This window comes from Perna viridis, chromosome 2, assembly GCF_037379345.1.
Source record: "Perna viridis isolate PV_CMFRI_1.1 ecotype Kerala chromosome 2, ASM3737934v1, whole genome shotgun sequence".
Taxonomy (NCBI): domain Eukaryota; kingdom Metazoa; phylum Mollusca; class Bivalvia; order Mytilida; family Mytilidae; genus Perna; species Perna viridis.
Window position 1 is genome coordinate 17,118,186 of NC_142446.1, and position 19,334 is coordinate 17,137,519.

Consider the following 19,334-nt stretch of genomic DNA (forward strand, 5'->3'; position numbering starts at 1 on the left):
TGGATTCAATGCAAATATATAGACATGCAGTCTACTTACAAAAATCTGGGATGGGAGTAACAAAGCAAAATAATTCAACAGTAACATTTAAGCTACATGTAGCCCAAAATAATTATTCTGTCTTGGGAGGCTAATTTTTATTTTGCTTGACTGCCTCCCTAAGCTTTAAGATTAAAAAAAAACGCCATGGGGAACATCATGATTATCAGGACAAGGCTACATGTAGAAAAACATTTTACAAGAAAGTACAAAACCGTGTATACACAGTATACATAAATCCATAGACCTGTAATTCAAGAGATTGTAACTAATTAAAATCTCATATTAACACGCAGTGGGGAACAAGATCTTACTTAATCGACAATGACAACTTGACTTTAAATGATCGTAATTAAAAAAGTACCATATTGCAAATATTGAAATAAAACCTTCAGTATCCCATTCAACATCATCTTTGCTTCATGTTCTTAACACATTTTTCTTTCTACCAAAACAAACAAAAAAGAAGTATTGAAAATATGTTACCTATCCCCTGATTTTTACGAAAATGAAAATAATTCAAAATTAAATTGATTATTTTCACATCAACTTATCACAACTTTTTTGTTTTTAAAATATTAAGGAAAATTGAATAAAATGTTCAGTCTCCCATGTTATGTTTTCTGGGCATGTGCTGCAATTTATTTCAGATCATTTCACCAAAAGGGAAATAAGTAGTTTAATAGAAGTGGAATGGTCAGGGAATCTCGTTCTCCACTGCGTGATAATTTTATCAATAAACTGGCTCATTAACAAGTTTCTTAACTTTAATTATAGGTCCCTGATACATCTTAAGTTTACACATAAAAATATATTCAAGCTGAATTCTATACATGTAAAGGTACTTACGTACTTAAAAATATGGAAAAAGACACATATACATACGATCTTTAATTAATATTATATTAATATGATATATCAAACTATTAACATTTATTTAACCTGTTCCATGGCGAATATATTTTATACAGATGGAAAAGTATTCTGCTGAATTAATACTACTCACCGTGAAATAGTCGGACTGTGCCCTACTATCTCTAATTTCAAGACAGTTACAACGAACCTTGCCCCACAAAAAGCAGACAGCCGTACCGTACCTTGACCCACTACGACTGGTCCCATACAGGTATACAGTTGAGAGGCGATTGAACGTTTGTCTTTCTTTTTCTTTTTTTTAAACAAAACGAATTTACTGTTGATTAAAGTTTTCTCTCTTGAATACGTTTATCGATCTTAATTTTTAAATACAGTAATGAATTGAATTATTTAATAATACTTGTTGTGTTTTGTTAAATTTTCATCGAAACAATAATTTTCTTCTTTTCATTTTGTAAAATTCGTACCGTTCACAGTATCCGACATCTACAATATTGAACACCGCAACAAGGACGTTGCGAGTTGGCTACTACTAATATGTAGTATTGTATGATTCCTGTGTTTTAATGATATAAACTCTGGTATTTCACGCGTAAGTTTGAGATGACTTAATTGTAGATAGCTGCAATCGTGGAAGCTTGGGGAAAAGTCCACCAGATTGCGATTCCAAGATTTTAAAAAAGGAGAAAAATGACTTGCAAGCAATTATAAGCCTGTATATTTACGCACATGTACGTATGATGCACGCTACCAGGACACATAGTCACAAATAACGTAATAAAACATCAGGACTTACACCACATTCTAACAGATTGCTAATACGGTATTCATGCCATAAAAAGTTCCTAAGCAGTTTCTTACACTTGCTGTGACTTAGTCACATACATGACATGTAGTACTCACAACTTATATAGTAGCCTACACTGGGTAACACGAATCACCGGAATGCCCCGTAATCACCGAAATGCCCCTACAAATCACCGGAATGCCCATTGAAATCACCGAAATGCCCCTTCAAATGACTTTACATGATGAATTTCATAAAGATTAATGCTTAAAATTTTCATAAATGCATAATTCCTACCATAATTAAATATTTTAAAGTGTTGTTTCTCGAAGCGTCAATTAGTTCAAAGAGCGATAACTCGCATTGGAGATAAAGACTATGTTGCGCAATCTCTAGTAATTACCAGTAATCAGGTGGAAACTCAATATGATTTATACTTCATAGACTTTAATTGATAACTAAATGCTGAAATTAGTTCATAATATTTTTTTATTGGTACACAGTCAATAATATGTCAGCCCGGAAACCAACGTGGTGACTTTTGCATCCCCCCTCCCGCTGGGGGCAGCTAGGAACTCTCTAACAGGAGTCGAACTGTGAACGTTGGTAGTGATGTGTTAAAAAACATACACGTATCGTGTTTAAATGTCTGTGGGCTCAAGTCCAAATTGTTGTGTCCAGAATTTTGTAATTTAATAAAGACAAATGACATTTTAATTTTTGTAGAAACAAAAACTGATAGTTATGATGATATTGAAGGCAATTTGCCAAATGGTTATTTATGTTTTTCAAAATATAGGTCGAAATTTGTAAAGAAATCAGGTGGAATTGTAATTGTTTATCGAGAAGGGCTAAAAGATTTTTTAAAATTTCATATTACAAATTGTGATTTTGTTCAGTGGGTGGAAATCCAATCAGAAATTTTGAGTACTGACAAAAATTTATTATTGGGTGGAATTTATATACCTCCTGAAAATACTAAGTATGCTTCTAATGAAGCATTTACAGATATAGAAAATGAAATGTTGGTGTTAAACAGTAAAACAGATTGTAATGTCTGTCTTGTTGGTGATTTTAATGCTAAAACTAAGCTTCTGAATGATGTGGTTATACCAGAAGACTCTCTCTTTGAAATATTAGATGAAATTGTAGATGATGATGACCTATTGTCTTATGTATATGATTATCAGGTGTTAGTACAAAATAATATTCCTTTACAAAGGTATTCTACAGATCAGTCAGCTCCAAATAATTTTGGGTATAAATTGATTGAGTTTTGTAAAAGAAATAATTTGTATATAGGTAATGGTAGATTACCAGGAAATGACTACCAAGTCGGTATTAAAACTTGTAAAAATGTTTCATTAATTGACTATGTATTATTGTCTTCGCATTGTTTTGAATTGTTTAGTTTTTTTAATGTGAATGACTTTGATCCGTTATTTTCTGACGTACATAATTGTATTACGTTTTGTCTCAATGCTTCAGTGAGCACAGTTACTATAAATCCCACGCCTCCACCTTATAACTCACCTACAGAGAAAAACCTATTCCCAATAAACTGAAAAAAATAATTTAGATGTCCATGCGAAGAGGTTTAATAGTAACAGTGGAGTCCTACCCATTTCTGGGCATCTCAACAACAAGATACGGCGTACGCACTGTTAATATCAAACAGCTGAACATTCACTTAGCTGAACATTTACTTTGTTTTCGTTTTTTTGAATGTCTTTGTCCTCTCGTTAATTTTTCGTTTGTGCTGACATTGTGCTAATTAGTCCGTCATTTCCAAAAATCATGTCTAAGATCCTTTGCCTATCGGCCTTGTCAACGCAGTCATCAATCAGCTTCTGCTTTGTATTTTGATATAGATGACGTTTGCAGAGCAGATGTGTAGATTCGGGAAATGCTGTGATAACTGCGTTCACAAGGGCTTGTTCTTCGTCTGACCCAAAAACAAGATTTGATTTGTCTGTCCCTGCTAGTTTTGTACGAAGATGATTGAAGAAATTGCTATATGATTCAAAGTCGCTATTGTCATGTATAAATAATGGGCCTAAAATAAAACGATTGAAATGTATTAAACAGATAATCTCAAAAATCACTTTGAACGAATTTGTAATTGAAAGAAACAAAAAGATTAATATCATCGAAGCGATGTGTTCATATACGTGTATTTAACGCGGTACTACAAGTTCTCACATAAGAATGGAAAAAGAAAAATTGAAATCATTTCTAAAAGGAAGGCCTGGTACAATCCATTATACTTATTCTAAGTTCAACATATGAATATTAAATATTTAAAAAGTAAAGAACGTTTTCAGGTTTCTATTTCCATTATAATGTCAGGAAATGTAGAATTGCTAAATTGTAACATTAATTAAATACCAATGTATATACATGTTATGCCATTGTGTATACATGATTATATTAACCGTATGGCTCAATTATATGAAGCCATCTTTTGCTAGATATATTTGTTGCATAATGTTGCGTAATGTTCTCCTTACGGTAGGTATTAACACCCCACTGCAAACAGAATGTTGACATCTAGTATCTTTCAGGAATCACTAATTCGGTGTTTGTATTGAAAATTTTTATTAAAAAAAACCTAATCTCTCAAAATTTAAAATCAGGAATAATAAACATTTAAATACACGTCTATGAACACATCGCTTTTTTTTTTCTTAAAGTTAAAAATAATTTTTATCACATTATATGCATCGTACAGTTATTCTAATTTGTGATTTTCTGAACTCTACTCATAGAAAATGATTGTTGATAATTAGTCGGCTTTGCATCTTGCTCAATCTAAGCCGGGTAATTACCGTTAAACTAATAATTTGACATTTAGCTGAACATAACTCATCAATTATTCATCTAAAATCAGACACTCTGAGTGAATATTACTCATAGCAATTAGTTATGAATCTGTATATAAATTCCAAAAAAAGATTTCATTGCCATTCCTCCTTCTGGGACATTTGGAATAAAATGGCCAAAGTAGCGCTAGTGGGTTCAAGTTACGTGTCTAGACTTGAAAAATTTTGTGAGGGTGACTTAAAAATTCCAGGAGAAGTAAAATTCTTTGGGGTATCTGGAATGCGTGCTGATAATATTCCACAAAACAAAATAAACGAAATCTTGATTTTCAAACCTGACATAGTGATTATTTTAGTTGGTGGCAATGACATTTGTGATAATTCCTCACCAAATGACATAGTAAAGAACATCAAAAACCTTGTAGACGAGCTGAAAGAAAACGCTGTTCAATTTATTTACGTTTCTGAAATACTACCTAGAGGAAAATTCAAGTATTCGGTGGAGTTAACGATTGAACGATTCAATTCACAATGTACAGTGTAATTCTCCGTGGGGAAAAATTCAGTATGGTACTAATTATGATAGACTTGATAAATAAATATATGAACCCGGATTTAAAAAAAAATATATAAATGAAATTTTACCTTTGCAAGGATTTCTGCAGGTCAAACTCGCCATTCACAAAGCAGCATTTGCGGCAGAGGAAGGTCAGCATGGGTTGCGACCATGACTTGAGCTGCACATCGGACATGGGTACACATTGAACATGCAACCATCGGGTGCACAAATTACATTGTATGGTGCCTTCACCACATTCATTTTTGCATTCAGTGCAGGGGTATAACCCAGCCATACTGAATATCAGAATGTGGTATGATTGTAGAACATAAATATATTTAACCTTATATACATTTTTATTTTTTAATGATGAGAAGCGGAAGATCAAATACAAGTTTAAGATCATAAAAAAACTAGTGTCAAAAATTATTGTCTCTTCATTAGAAATTAACTAATTAAGATTGCATTTTGGTGATAATTATTAAATTCTCAGATCTGATTTATAATTAGCTTGTATAATTATGTAAATGACCCTTGAACGACGAGCGGTAGAACTTATGATCGGCAAGATTAAAAAAAGGGCAATTTTTCAATTGACCTTTTTTACAAAAAATAAATAAATTATTATTTGTTATACAATTGATTTGCAAATAATTTATTAAACAGATAAAAACTTGCATCGTTTTCTGTATGTAATCGGTTATTATGCAGAGTACATTCATGTTTCAATAAGCGAGAGTTATCTTTCTTTGATGCTAATATTTATTTCTTTCAATAAAAAATCTTCGTGTAAAAATATCAAAATTTTATTATGTAGATATACCTCATAACATCTCATAGAATCAATATTTATAAAATTTTAATAATTTTACAACAAAATAAGGGGCATTTCGGTGGCATTCCGGTGATTTGTAGGGGCATTTCGGTGATTACGGGGCATTCCGGTGATTCGTAGTACCGGCCTACACTTAGGCACTCAAACAGACCTAAATATTTTAGATTTCTCATAGGCATTTGACAGGGTACCTCACAAGAGACTGCTACGGAAACTCAGTAATAATATATGGGATAAGAGGGAACACCTGAATAATTTCTGATTTCTTGACATTAGCTTGTTTATTTCTGGTTTGATTTTGATTTTTTTTTAAATTTGATTCCTCATGAAAATCCTTGCCTGCATTTTTTAATCAGATTTCTGATTTCTTTTACAGTTTTCAAATATAAGGGGCCTTAGGGGCCATGCCCTAAAAAAATTGTCTTTTTTAATTTTTTGTGCGATCTTAAAAAAAACAAGTTTCCTCATGAAAATTGATGTCTGTGTTTTTCAATCAGATCTGGGATATCTCTTATGGTTTTCAAACTATAAGGGGCAAGAGGGGACCACACCCCATTAAAACGACTTTTTTTTTTGGTGTGATTTTGAAAATTAATTTTTATTAGATTCATATGAAACATATGAAAAATCCAGTCTATATACAAGAGCTTTAAGAGGTATGTTTACCAACTTAACCCTATCATTTACTGTTTTTGAGATAATGAGGTACAAAGAAATCCATGAATGCACCTTGAGGCAGACCTTTGTTTTTAAATTGAATTTTAAAATATTGCAATATCGTGTCCAAATGATAATGTGTCCACAAGTGGACAGAGTTCAACAAGCTGCCGATATATCACACTGTGCTCGGTAAAGCTTTTTACTGAGTAATATAATACAAGAAGTTGCTCTGGATGGTTAGGTATCTACTCAACTGCCAGTGGTTAGTGGGGTACCCCATGGTTCTGTATTTAATCCATTGCTTTTCCTAATATTCATCAACGATCTCCCAGCAGCAGTATCATATAAAACAAAATTATTTGCTGAAGACTGCATCCTCTACAGACAAATATGTTGTAAAGAAGATGCTGCTATACTACAACAAAATCAAAACAATTCAGCAGCCTTGGAAGATAAGTGGAATATGTAATTCCATCCAGAAAAATGAAACACACTCAGTGTCACAAGATCGCAGACACCATTTCAAAACTAATAAATCCTAAAAGACATACCCTAGACTCAGTTACAAAAACAAAATACTTGCTCATTACAATTTCAAAAGACATGAACTGGGACACACATATCAACAACATCAACTCATAAATCATAGAAGAAACCTGCAAATTCAAAATCAATGGTAAAATCCAACCTAGAGTACTGCTCAAAACTATAAAACAAAATCGAACGTTCACCTAAGAGCAGCAAGATATGTCACTAACTGATACCACAATACCAGCAGTGTACCATCTGCAATAGCCAACATTAGAACAAAGGAAAAATAAAACTAGAGTTACAATTTATAATATTATACAACATAACACATAATTTATTTGCAATGGACCTAAAACTTTACCTCATTCCACAACCATCTCAAAATACACATAACACAAACCCATTACAATACCGACTTACTCATGTATAACAGCCAGATCCACTACAAATACAGTTGTTTCCTTCAAATTTGAGTAATTATGAAACTCATTAATGCTTGCATTTGTGAATGCTGGGTGACCAGATCAATTTAAACATCTAAATTTCATTATTAGCTAAACTTGAATATATTTGTAATTTGTTTTATGCACCTATTTGCTTAATGAATTCACTAATTTTAGTTAAAATTTTCTACAATAATTGTGTTCAATGTCTATTGGTGCTGCACTTGTGGATCGTTGTATAATGTATATATATATGTAGAAGTAAGGTTCAAATATGATATTATACACTTACCACATAAGTTTAATATGAAATAATACATAGCCGTATTATGACCTTATATAAGTCTCTGCACCTAAGGATTGTAAGTGTCATTGCAAGGAGAAATATTTGAATATTTGCTGAACTGATATATTAGTTGACAGAAAAATCTTTCCTCCAGCAGAAGACATTGTCAAATCACATTTAACAGTAAACACTTTTTAAGCTCCCAAATGACAGCGGATCTTGAGACGTAAATATAGTGAAACCATTTTGTGAGCGTTTTACACCAATCACGCATTGGAAGAGTTTTACATTTGTTGAGCTATAGACTTGTGTATGCTAAGAAATTCTGTAACCATGTATACACATAAGCAGATCATATAAGCTTCTAATTAAACATTAGAAAAGAATTTGCCTCATTATTTTACTGTTGGAAATTAATATTTCAAAGGAAAATATATATTTTTTGTACCCTGCCACACAAAGCAGGTAGGTATTATATGATACCCTACCAAAAGTGGAGTGTTTGTCTCCTGACTGTTTCCAGATTATAACTTGAGAACGGTTCAATAATTTTTTTTTAAACTTAGCACTGTTGTTCAATATTATAATCAATATTCAGCAAAATCCAAATGTAGTTTTCGAGTTTTGCCATCCCCCATTTTTCACCATTACTTGGCGGAGTAATGTTCCAGTAATGCCCAATTTTTAAATAATCAACTGTAGTGAGGAAATTAGAAGCCTGTTTCTATTTCAATTAAAAATGAGGGATTTCACTAGTGTTGTTTTACTAACTTAAGTATAATTTAGAGAAAAATTTGAATGAAAAATGCTATTAAAGGGAATGATGGCTTTTTTTTTATGTACCGGTATTGGTGGTAAATTAGTGGGATTTTTTTTATGTACCAGTATTGGCAGTAATTTAGTGGGATTTTTTTATGTACCGGTATTTGCGGTAATTTAGTGGGATTTTTTAGTGTACCGGTATTGGCGGTAATTTAGTGGGATTTTTTAATGTACCGATATTGGCAGTAATTTAGTGGGATTTTTTATGTACTTGTATTGGCAGTAATTTAGTGGGATTTTTAGGTCACCTGGCCGAAGGTAAACCAAACATGGTATGAATGTTCTTTTGGGGTATCTTGCATAGAACTGATGTGGGGATTTTTGATCTGTCAAAAAACATGACCGCCGTTACTAAAAATAGAACATAGGGGTCAGGCAGTAGTTTTTCGCATATATCTCCAAAACTGTTAGGTTTAGCTAAATTCTGACATTCGTAAAAGTGATCAGCATGATGAGATCTATCAGCGGTCAAATTTTCATTTTAATCTATTCAGCTATGTTGGAGTTATTGCCCTTTTTCAATGTTTGTTTTTCTATTTTCAATGTTATTTCTTTCAAAAATCTTCTCCTCTGACACTACTTTACCAATTGAAGCAAAACTTGGTATAAATGTTCCTTGGGGTATCCTGCATAGATTTGGGGTGGATTTTTTGATCCATCAAAAAACATGGCTACTATTGCTAAAAATAGAACATAGGGGGTCAGACATTAGTTTTTTGCATATATCTCCAAAACCGTTAGGTTTAGCTAAATTCGTTCTACGTGATCTTTTTTTTTTTAGGACTACAATAGTCTTCAGGCATTATAGTTGTCAGACGACTCCTCATAAGAGCTATTGCCCTTGAAATAGGAAAAAATGACAGTTTTTTTTTACAGTTTTCAGCCAATATCTTGAACACTATGATAGATAGAAACTTTCAATTGCTGAAATGATCCTTATGATAGTCCTACCCAAGTCTTCTTGAATCAAAATTGTTTGACAACTTCTTGTTAAATTTATTGTCCTTGAAAGATGGAATTCAACCAGATGAGCGATTCAGGCTCCTGGGAATCTCTTGTTTCATATCAATAAGATTGGGAACAATTTTGTGTTTTGATGTATGCTCCTCTCAAAATTGTCAAACCCTGTATTTGTATGATGCCCTTTGGCTGTGGACTACAAGTAATGCAGTGATTTAATTGGCAAATCTGAGTAAATTTCAGAACAGAGTGTTTTCAGAATAAAGAGTTTCTCCTGCAAATATGCATGTAAATTATTTCAATTATTCAAGAGGCCCTTTTACATCAGTGGCACATATTTTTTTTTAAATTCCATTTCTTTAATGTTACAAAGTTGTTCCATCCAAATGTAAATCAATTTCTAGCATGGGATCATTGTTGTTGTGGTATCGATTCTGTATAAAGTTATTGAATGGATTTTGAGAAATATTGTTTTTATTTTGGCATCTTACAAGTGCCAGTTAAAAAAAATTTCATTTCTTTTGATGAAATAACCATTTTATTGTTTTGTATTATCTGATTTGGAGTGTTTAAGAATCATCATGCTCATAATATTTTCACTAGTGTAATATAAAAATTTATTGCACTTCTACATCATGTTACTACATGCATTAGTGGCAAATATAATGTCTTTTAGTATACGTGTACAATCAGACCATACTAAGTGGATGAAAAAGTTATCAGCCAAGATTATCAGTACTTTTGAAGATTATAAAATTGAGCAATGTGTTGATTGATTGTTAGGGTTTAACGCCCAAGCAGCAATATTTCAGCTATATTCAGGTGAATGTGAAACTTGTTCAGAGAAACAACCAATTAATTACAATGTACATTTTTATATGCATAACCCTCTTTTATTTTTAGTGATATTTCTGAAATCTATGAAGGAAGAGTAAGAGATTCCACCTTATGCTTGTATCAAACTCATTAAAATCCTTCCTAGCATTAAGTTATCAAGCAATGTATGGAAAGACAGACAGATATAAGTATACATATTGCATTAGGCACTATAAAATGTTGACTCCATCCATCTTTTGTTCTGTCCATAATTGGTTCCTGCTACATTACTTAGGATTTGAATGAATGAAACTTGTTCAGAAGGAAAGGTACACTGTTACTTAGGGTTCCTTGTTAGATTTGAATGAAGGGGCTGCTCTGGCTTCCAAAATTCTATCACCAGAAAAATCACCAGCTGTCAATTTTTTTCAGCAATTTTCCATGTCAACACATTTGGAGAAAATATCGGTTGCTGACAAACATCCTGTCAGTTTTAATATACAAAACTTAGGTTCCAAGAAAAACTCCAACTGGTTATTTTTTTCACCAGAACGAATTAAAAATTGCAAATTGTGACATTGGCGAAGCCCAGCGCAGTCCCTGGGCAAGTTTAAGTGATATTAGAAAGAGACCCTTTTGACTGTGTTAAGTTGGTCAAAGGTCACAATATTCGTTACTAAAAAATAGAACTTTGGATTTGAGGGATCTAAGGCATTATATTTTTGCTTATTATACAATTGAATTGCTAATGTGTAATTTTAGTGGAATGGTAAAATATGAGACCAGATCAACACAAACAGAAGAAAAACAACCAGTACAAGAAGAAACATGGCTTAGCTGACAAAGTTAAAGATGATCAGACTAAAAAAACAAATGAGTTTAGGAACCAAAAAGGAACTACCAGTAAAAGTCATAACTCAGAAATTGGTGTCAGCAGTGATGCAAAAAAGAGAGAATATCTGAAGGAAAGAAAGATTAAATCTGACACATCAGAGAGTAGTGAAGTAAGATTATTAGAACTTGATGTAGCAGTAAAGCTGAAATCAAAATTTCTTCTTTTTAGTGAACAGATTTTTTTATTATAAACAGCGTGCATTTATGATATGTTTTCAGTAATGCACATTCAAATTTGCATTTGAACATTTTAAAATACTTAATCAAATGCATAGTTTCTTATGAATGGTAAGTAAATTCTATTTTGCATTTGATTTTGCATTTAATTCACAGTGTGAACATGAGAAACATTCAAGTAATTGGCATTAGATGATGGGATTCAAATACACATTTCATTTAAAACAGGCACAACTTACATACTGGTACACATGTAAAATAGGCATAACTTACATGCTGGTACACATGTTAAACAGGCATAAATTACATGCTGATACACATGTTAAACAGGCATAATTTACATGCTGATACACATGTTAAACAGGCATAACTTACATACTGGTGCATGATTTTCAGACCTTCTGGTTGTTCATGCATTTGTAATTGGTAATTTTTACAATAAGATTATAAGGTTAAAAATCCAAGAAATTGTGTCATGATTAGCAGGCACTGTGTGTAAAATAAGGTCCAAGTTGGGTTATTTTTGTTTGATTTCATGATTGGAGTTGTAAGTATTGAATGTAACTTTCTCTCAGTTTATTGTTTTAACCTGGACATTGATTTAGTTTGTGAGTGAATTGTGGTAGGTAAATTCTGAGAGAGAGAAAAAAAATCAATACTAATAATTTGTCAAATTAGAAATTTTAAGAATATTATTCAGTTGTAAAGCAACCAACTTCATACTCCTGTCTTTACAAACCACCATTTTGTTCGTTGATTAAACACAACCCCAACATTTACTCAAAAATTATTTGGAGAATCAGAATCATTGTTATTGATTGTGATTAATCATTGTCATGAAAAATGAGAAATTATTTTTTGTAGTCTGACAGTGATAGCCAAATAACTGTGGGAGTATCATCTAAGAAGGGATTTCAGCGTAGAAAAGTTGTCAGTAATTGGGATAGGTATGATCTCCTACCTGATGATGAGGAAGAGACCAGAGCTAAAGGAGAAGATTTCTCTAAACTACTGCAAGCTGCTGGTAAATTTTACATTCAATGAAATTTATAATTATATTTTGATGTGTGCATCATTCATTCTAAGACAAATTGTCTCTTGTATTTAGAAGTAAAATAGTAAAAGAAATTTGAATTATTACACTTCTTGTTAACAAAAAGGTTACAGAAGAAAATATTGATATTTTGCAGGCAATTCAACATCTCAGTTCAGGTTTAAAGATGAAGAGGAAGAGTGGGGAGCCCCTGATCAATCTGATGTTCTCTCTCTGGATTTGAAAGATTTGTCATCTTGTGTTGGTTGTGTCCCTTTGTACAAAGTTCTTAGATTGAATAAAGATCTGTTCAGTGTAAGGGATTCTTTGTTTCATACAGCAACTTTAAATCATGATTATTTTGATTATTTTCCTGCAAGATTTATCAGTATTAAAAAAATAAGTTCTGGGATAAATTTAAGGCTACTACTGGCAACACTTTTATACTGTCTGTCATTGTTGTTTAATTAGGGGTTAAAATCTGTATAAACTTATGCACATTGTAACTAAAAAATATTTATTAAAACATTTTAGAACATTTAATAGATTTCCTGATCTGGTTCAAATGATGTAAATACTTTCCTTTAAGAATAATGTTATTCTGATCTCATATATAGATATACATGTATAATGTGTTCATATTGTATTATGTAAATGTCTTGTGATATGATTGCAGGCTGAGCAAATTACAGAGTTTGAAAAAAAATCAGTAGATAAACAAAGACAATACCGCTCATCGGAAGTTAAAAGTAATGTTACTTCTAAAACAAAAACACTAGTGAAGAGTAACTTTACTTCTAATGATGACACTAAACCAAAGAACTCTGTAGAGTTAAATGCTTTGGATGAGTTGTTGGATTCTGTGATATTAGAAACTTCAACACAGAGTAAACTGATGGAAAAACAATCTGCAGTATTGTCTTTAGAGAATGATCTAGATGATTTACTGAGTTCAGGTATAATTTAGGTTTCTAATGAGCCAAGGACACTCAAATTTAATTTTTTGGTTCCCAGGCCATTTTATGAAAATCCATGTAGAAGATTATTTAATAGTTATCCTTCCTTGCTTCCAACCCCATGAAAAAGATATGGTGTGAGGTTGCCTTTTACATTATTTATGGCCTTAAAATGTATTTGATGCTCCTACTTTAACATACTACCATTGGTATGCCAAGAGAATGGCTGAGAAACAAGAATGTATTATGCTAAGTAAGTTTGTTGAAAGGAAGGATTGTGTTTTGTTTTGCTTTATACGGTAGAGAAAAAATTGGAAACCATGAATGTGAATGTGTCTAAAAGACAGTAACAAATCTAACATACTTCCAAAGAAAAAAAAACCAAAGACATTCTTTTTAATGGGTTGTATATGTTGTATTGTTATATGTTGGGGTTAAAGGTCAGTACTGAATAATAAGATACTCTGTACTTCACAGGAAACCACAACCAAATCTCATCTTCAGTCCTGAAAGACCCTTTAGAGTCACAGGAGAAAACCACAACACCATCTCAAGGTAGCTTTGATACCAGTAATGATACATTGTACATTTAAGGATTGGTTTTAATTTTTAAATTTGCAGTTATATAAGGTTTTGGTGCAGTTGTAGGTCTAGTCGTCTTGGGACACTTCATTTTCATGTGATAACATAAGTTGTGGTTGACCAGTCATTCTAAAATTTTGATATGATTTTAATTATTCATTTTGGGTTTTTGATACTTCAGGATCAAAATCTCTTATGTCACCAGTTTTTATCAGGAAGTTCCCTACTGTTTCTGAACAATTCATAGAATATAGTCTATATATAACTTCTTTTGTTAGCTCAACTGGCCAAAGGCCTTGTGAGCTATTTCCATCACTTGGCATCCATCATCATCATCCGTTCTTTGTCGTTAACAATTTTTTCAAAACTCTTCTCCTCTGACACTACTTGACCAATTAGAACCAAACTTGGTATTAATGTCCCTTGGAGTATCCTGCATAGAACTGAAAAAAAATAGGGATCAGACAAAAGTTTTCCCATATATCTCCAACACCATTAGGTTTAGCCAAATTCTGATGTGTTAAGCATGATGAGATCTATCCCTGGTAAAATATTTGTTTTAGTCTGTTAAGCCATGTTGGAGTTATTGCCCCTTTTCAAAGTTTTATTCCCTATTTTTAAAGTTATTATTAGGCCTACAAAAGTCTGCATGGATCAACTTTGTCGGACAACTCCTTGTTGGAGTTATTACCATTGGAAGGCCAAAGGCCTTGTGAGCTATTGCTATCCCTTGGCGTCCGTCGTCGTATTTGTCGTTAACAATTTATCAAAACTCTTCTTCTCTGAAACTATATGATTAATTAGAACCAAACCTAGTATGAATGTTCCTTGGGTTATCCTGCATAGAACTGAAGTGGGGATTTTTGATCTGTTGAAAAACATGGGCACTGTTACTAAATATACAACATAGGGTCAGACAGAAGTTTTTCGTATATAGGCTTAACAAAATTCTGACATGTCTAAAAGTGTTCAGATTGGTGAGATCTGTCTGTGGACAAATTTTCCTGTAATTTCATTAAGCCATGTTGGAATTAAATCAGTTATTTTCCCCCTTTTTGGTTTTTTTTTTTTGCTATTTTTAACGTTATTTCTTTAAAAAATCTTCTCTTCTGAAACTACTCGACCAATTTGAACCAAACTTGGAAGAATGTACCTTAGGGTATTCTGCATAGAACTGACATTGGGATTTTTTATCCATCAAACAACATGGCCACCTTTACAAAAAAATAGAACATAAGGGTCAAACAGAAGTTCTTCGCATATATATATCCAAATTCTGATACAGGTGAGAGTGTCCTTTGTTCAGATAACTTTAAGGTGGTATGATAATTCAATGGTTCGACTGTATCCAAAACATGTTAAAAAAAGCCAGTTTTATGCCTAATTCTTTTTCTGCATGATGACTTAAAAATGTTACTGCATTCAATCTTGTGTTTTGTCTTCAAGAAAGCACCATTTCATTTCACTGAATTTCTGATGTGTGTTTATACTTACTATCTTATTTTGCAGAAGATAATGATTTAGAATATTGGTTGGACAATGTACTTGATAGTTGATGAATGGGATGATTTTTCAGGAACTAATTTGCTTTATTGGTTATAAGTATTGTATGGCTTTGGATGCTCTGCGGAACATTTTCAGAACAATCAAGTATATCTGTAAAGAACACATCATCCTCTGTGAACAAGTTTGTTTGTGCAATATCTAAATAAAGAAATTTTCATTATGTTTTTGTTGAAAGTTTTTAAATACATCTTTTCAACTTTACAATGACATGAGTATAATTTCTACATGCTGTCTTCCATTTTTTAAATCATTATGTATCTTATGAATGTTAAGTAAAGAAGTGTCAAATAAAAACCTTTATTTCATATATAAAAAGAAAGACAACTCTTGATTATTAAGTAAAATAAAATGTTTTGCCTGCATTATGATTTTAATTGAGTCACTAGATGATACAGTTGATGTATGATTTAAGGCTATATACTATGAATTATCCTCTCTTAACTAATATTTTGTGACCTTTTTATCAAAAGGCTTCCCATGGTTTTCAGAGTTAGTAAGAGGAAAGCCCAGAGCTTTACAAAGTGAGATTCACTCAAGTCCCAGGAAAAATTGGAAATCGCTTTGTTCAAACTAACATTTGATTTAAAGTTCTATCCAACAAGCTCCTCTTACAAAAGGTTTGTTATGATCATATATAATATATTACCTTGACAGAGGATACTGGAGCATAGTTGTAGGCTCAGAGATGTATAGAATGATGACATAGAATATGTTACCTAATCCCCTTTGAATATTCTCAATAACTGTTATATTCTATTGGAATGTATTTAAAAATTTTATCTGTTTTAATAACATGGTAATTAGTTGATGTCACCATAGATGTTTAACCTGTCACCAACATCTATGCAACACATGTAGTTTGTGATGTTACACATTAAAAACAATATTATTTTCTTTGATTTCTCTAATTTTTGTTCTAAAAGAAGTTGACTTAAGATATACATGGTGGGTACTTATTTTTACTCCAACAAATGCTCAGATCCACCTACATTTCCCACCGTCATTCATTTGGGCTAGGGATGTGGTCTTATATTCTACTTGAATAAGACATGTCAGGTGATCCTGTGACTTGATTGGTCAGCTTGACAGAGAACACAAGACCATATCCCTGTATAGCCTGAGGGTATGGAAATGGATCAAAATATTTATTGCTTTAATGATATTTGATTAAAGTAAGTGTCATAACAATGTTGAAAATCAACATCTGTTTTAATGTGTAAATTCATGACAATTAATGTTGTCTTCATATATAATGTTATTTTGAAGTGCAATGTCCAGATGACATACATATTTGATAAAGTTCTGGTTTATAGGTCTGTCTGGATGTATTATAGTGTACCTATGTCAATATTTCAGTTTTACAAATTTCAAAATCCCCAAATCACTGAGGTTTCATTCCTTGTATTGCATATGGTAGAACCTCTTAGTGCTGGATTTGACTCCCTATTCTGATATTTGTCTTCTATTATTTATATTATATTTTATCAGTAGTAGATGACTGTCTTCATCTCATCTATTCCCAAATAGTTTGGAATTAAAGACATTACAGAAATGCAGGCTTAAGCTTTATATCTTGACCTACTCCTCGAGAAAGACCATGAAGGAAAGCTTTCAAGAAAACTAAATAACAAAGGTGAAAACTTTGATTTTCTAATTCTCAATTACCCTATATCTAACAGAAATCTTTTCTTAATTCAAATACAGTATGATTTACTTATTCTCAAATACTCATGTGAAGAAATATTCCAGCCACTCAAGCATATGATATTGAGTGTTATTTGTATCTCGTACATTAAAAATGTCATTAGGCACACACCAATGTATTTTCTTGTGTTGGATTAAATAATCATCTGCCCCTGATTTTTATTCCAAATATCATTTGCTCAGCATCTGAGTCAAATAAATTCTGTGGAAGACCAAGACAGTGGATGGCACTTTCAAATTTTGTTATGAAGAAATTTCATCTATTAGAGATCAAAAACTGGTGTTTTCTTAGTATGTGTAAAAAAATTTGGGATTGTAATTTACTGAACTATTATTAAAACACACAAAACTTTAAAAAGGGGAAAATAAGTCTTTGATCTGTTCATAATTTAGTTGATTGTGCAGCAAAAAAAAAACATAATCTTCTTAGTTGGTTTCTTCATAAAGACAATCTCTTAATTGTAACCTCAAAATGAAAAATAAAGCACTTATTTCTTTATTTCATCTTATATTCTTTAGCTTTTTTTGTTCTTCTTGTGTTAATTAATCCTGTAAATCATACCATTCATCCCTTTTAAATGAGTTTTAATTACACCCTTTCCCATTTCATTTTTCTTCCTTGGTCATATAATTATTGTATTTCAAACTGTGTGTATCTCTTAATAGGTCAAATTGGTCAGGTATACTATCGGATTGTTAAAGAGTATGTTTATTATAGATCCCAGCGTCATATGATTTAATTTATTTGCTGTAAATCTGATTTGTGACACTATAACAAACAGTATATATTATTTATTATTATTGTATTCTGCGAATGAGCATGTATGTTGTTTTACATTGAGATCCGTTTTATGGGGTCGGGGGTATTAAATATTTTTATTTTCATAGAAACTTCTATTAAAGGAATATTCTTTTTCTCTATTTCATGTTGAATTATCAGGCGCGGATGCAGGATTTTAGATTAGGGGCGCACAGTTATAATTCGCCGAGCGGAGCGAAAATATTTTTGAGGTTAAATTTTTTAAATATTCTTCTAGAGTGGGTGCAATGTAGATATCTTGTGGTAAAATTAGCGAGAAATTAAGTTTCAAACTAAAACCGCCTAAATATACCCCTGACACCCCATGCTTTGCAAATTTTAGGGGGCCCGCCACGCCCCCGCCTGTATCCCCTGATAGTACTGCAATATCTTGCACACTTTTTTTAGGGAAAACTCGAAAATCCAGTTTTTAGCAAATTTCGATGCAGTGTGACAATGGCGTATGTGACAACTCACTGGAAAATTAGAGCAATCCAAACGGAGGCGGCAAGAATTGTAACTGGGTTACCGGTGTTTACAAAAATTGGAAACATTTATAAAGAAGTCAATTTGGAGACACTGGAAGAACTTCGAAAACGCAGAAAATTACAAATGCTCCATAATATCGAACATAAGCTTGCCCCTGAGTTGTTCCACCTAAGGTACAATCTATTTCCAACTATCCATTGCGAAACGGAGAAGACGTTTTATTGCCGTATTGTAGATTGTCTGTTACAAGGGGATCCTTCCTTAAAAAAAGCAACTCGGCGGGTGTTTCTAGAAAAGCAGAGGACGCTTTCCCTACCGTTGCACCTGGTCCATGCTCCCAGTTTTTAGTGGAGTCCGAGTTGTTCATTTGCTTTTGTTACTTTGTATGTAAGATTTTAGTTTATGTTCTTTGTTGTGTATGTCTGTTTTTCATGTCTGGTCTTTGTCCCTGGATTACATTCTTTTGATTACCGCTATAACCTTGGTTCCCTTGATTACTCGTTCAAGCTACTATTAAGGAATGGAACAATCTCGACATTACAATAAGAAAGATTGATTCGGTATCTTAATTTAAGTCGGTTTTAACTAGGAGTAAGGACCGATCCATTGTACCAAAATATTTTTCATACGGGCCTAGAAAGCTAAATATACTGATAACCCAACTAAAATATTCTGCATCTTTCCTGAATTACTACCTG

At 32.4% G+C, this 19,334-nt stretch overlaps 2 protein-coding genes across 8 annotated transcripts in view; one reads left to right on the forward strand and one right to left on the reverse strand.

Moving 5' to 3' along the window:
- Nucleotides 1–1,171, reverse strand: part of LOC148623855 (uncharacterized) — a 44,905-nt gene extending 43,734 nt beyond the window's left edge. Inside the window, exon 1 of one of the 3 annotated variants that reach the window (XM_088566095.1) lies at nt 1,046–1,171. The gene's annotated coding sequence lies outside the window, so the exon portion shown is untranslated. The remainder of the gene's footprint in view (nt 1–1,045) is intronic. The other 2 variants (XM_088566094.1, XM_088566097.1) reach the window with 2 other exon arrangements.
- Nucleotides 1–15,804, forward strand: part of LOC148623856 (uncharacterized) — a 40,468-nt gene extending 24,664 nt beyond the window's left edge. For 2 of the 5 annotated variants that reach the window (XM_088566101.1, XM_088566103.1), the window contains 6 exons: nt 11,199–11,440; nt 12,372–12,531; nt 12,698–12,855; nt 13,217–13,496; nt 13,974–14,051; nt 15,588–15,804. In XM_088566101.1, the coding sequence (XP_088422227.1) occupies nt 11,213–11,440; nt 12,372–12,531; nt 12,698–12,855; nt 13,217–13,496; nt 13,974–14,051; nt 15,588–15,634 (951 nt within the window). In that variant the 5' untranslated portion in view covers nt 11,199–11,212 and the 3' untranslated portion in view covers nt 15,635–15,804. Of the gene's footprint in view, nt 1–1,365; nt 1,647–10,523; nt 10,552–11,198; nt 11,441–12,371; nt 12,532–12,697; nt 12,856–13,216; nt 13,497–13,973; nt 14,052–15,587 lie in introns of those variants that run through there. The other 3 variants (XM_088566102.1, XM_088566098.1, XM_088566100.1) reach the window with 3 other exon arrangements.
- The last annotated feature ends 3,530 nt before the right edge of the window (nt 15,805–19,334 follow it).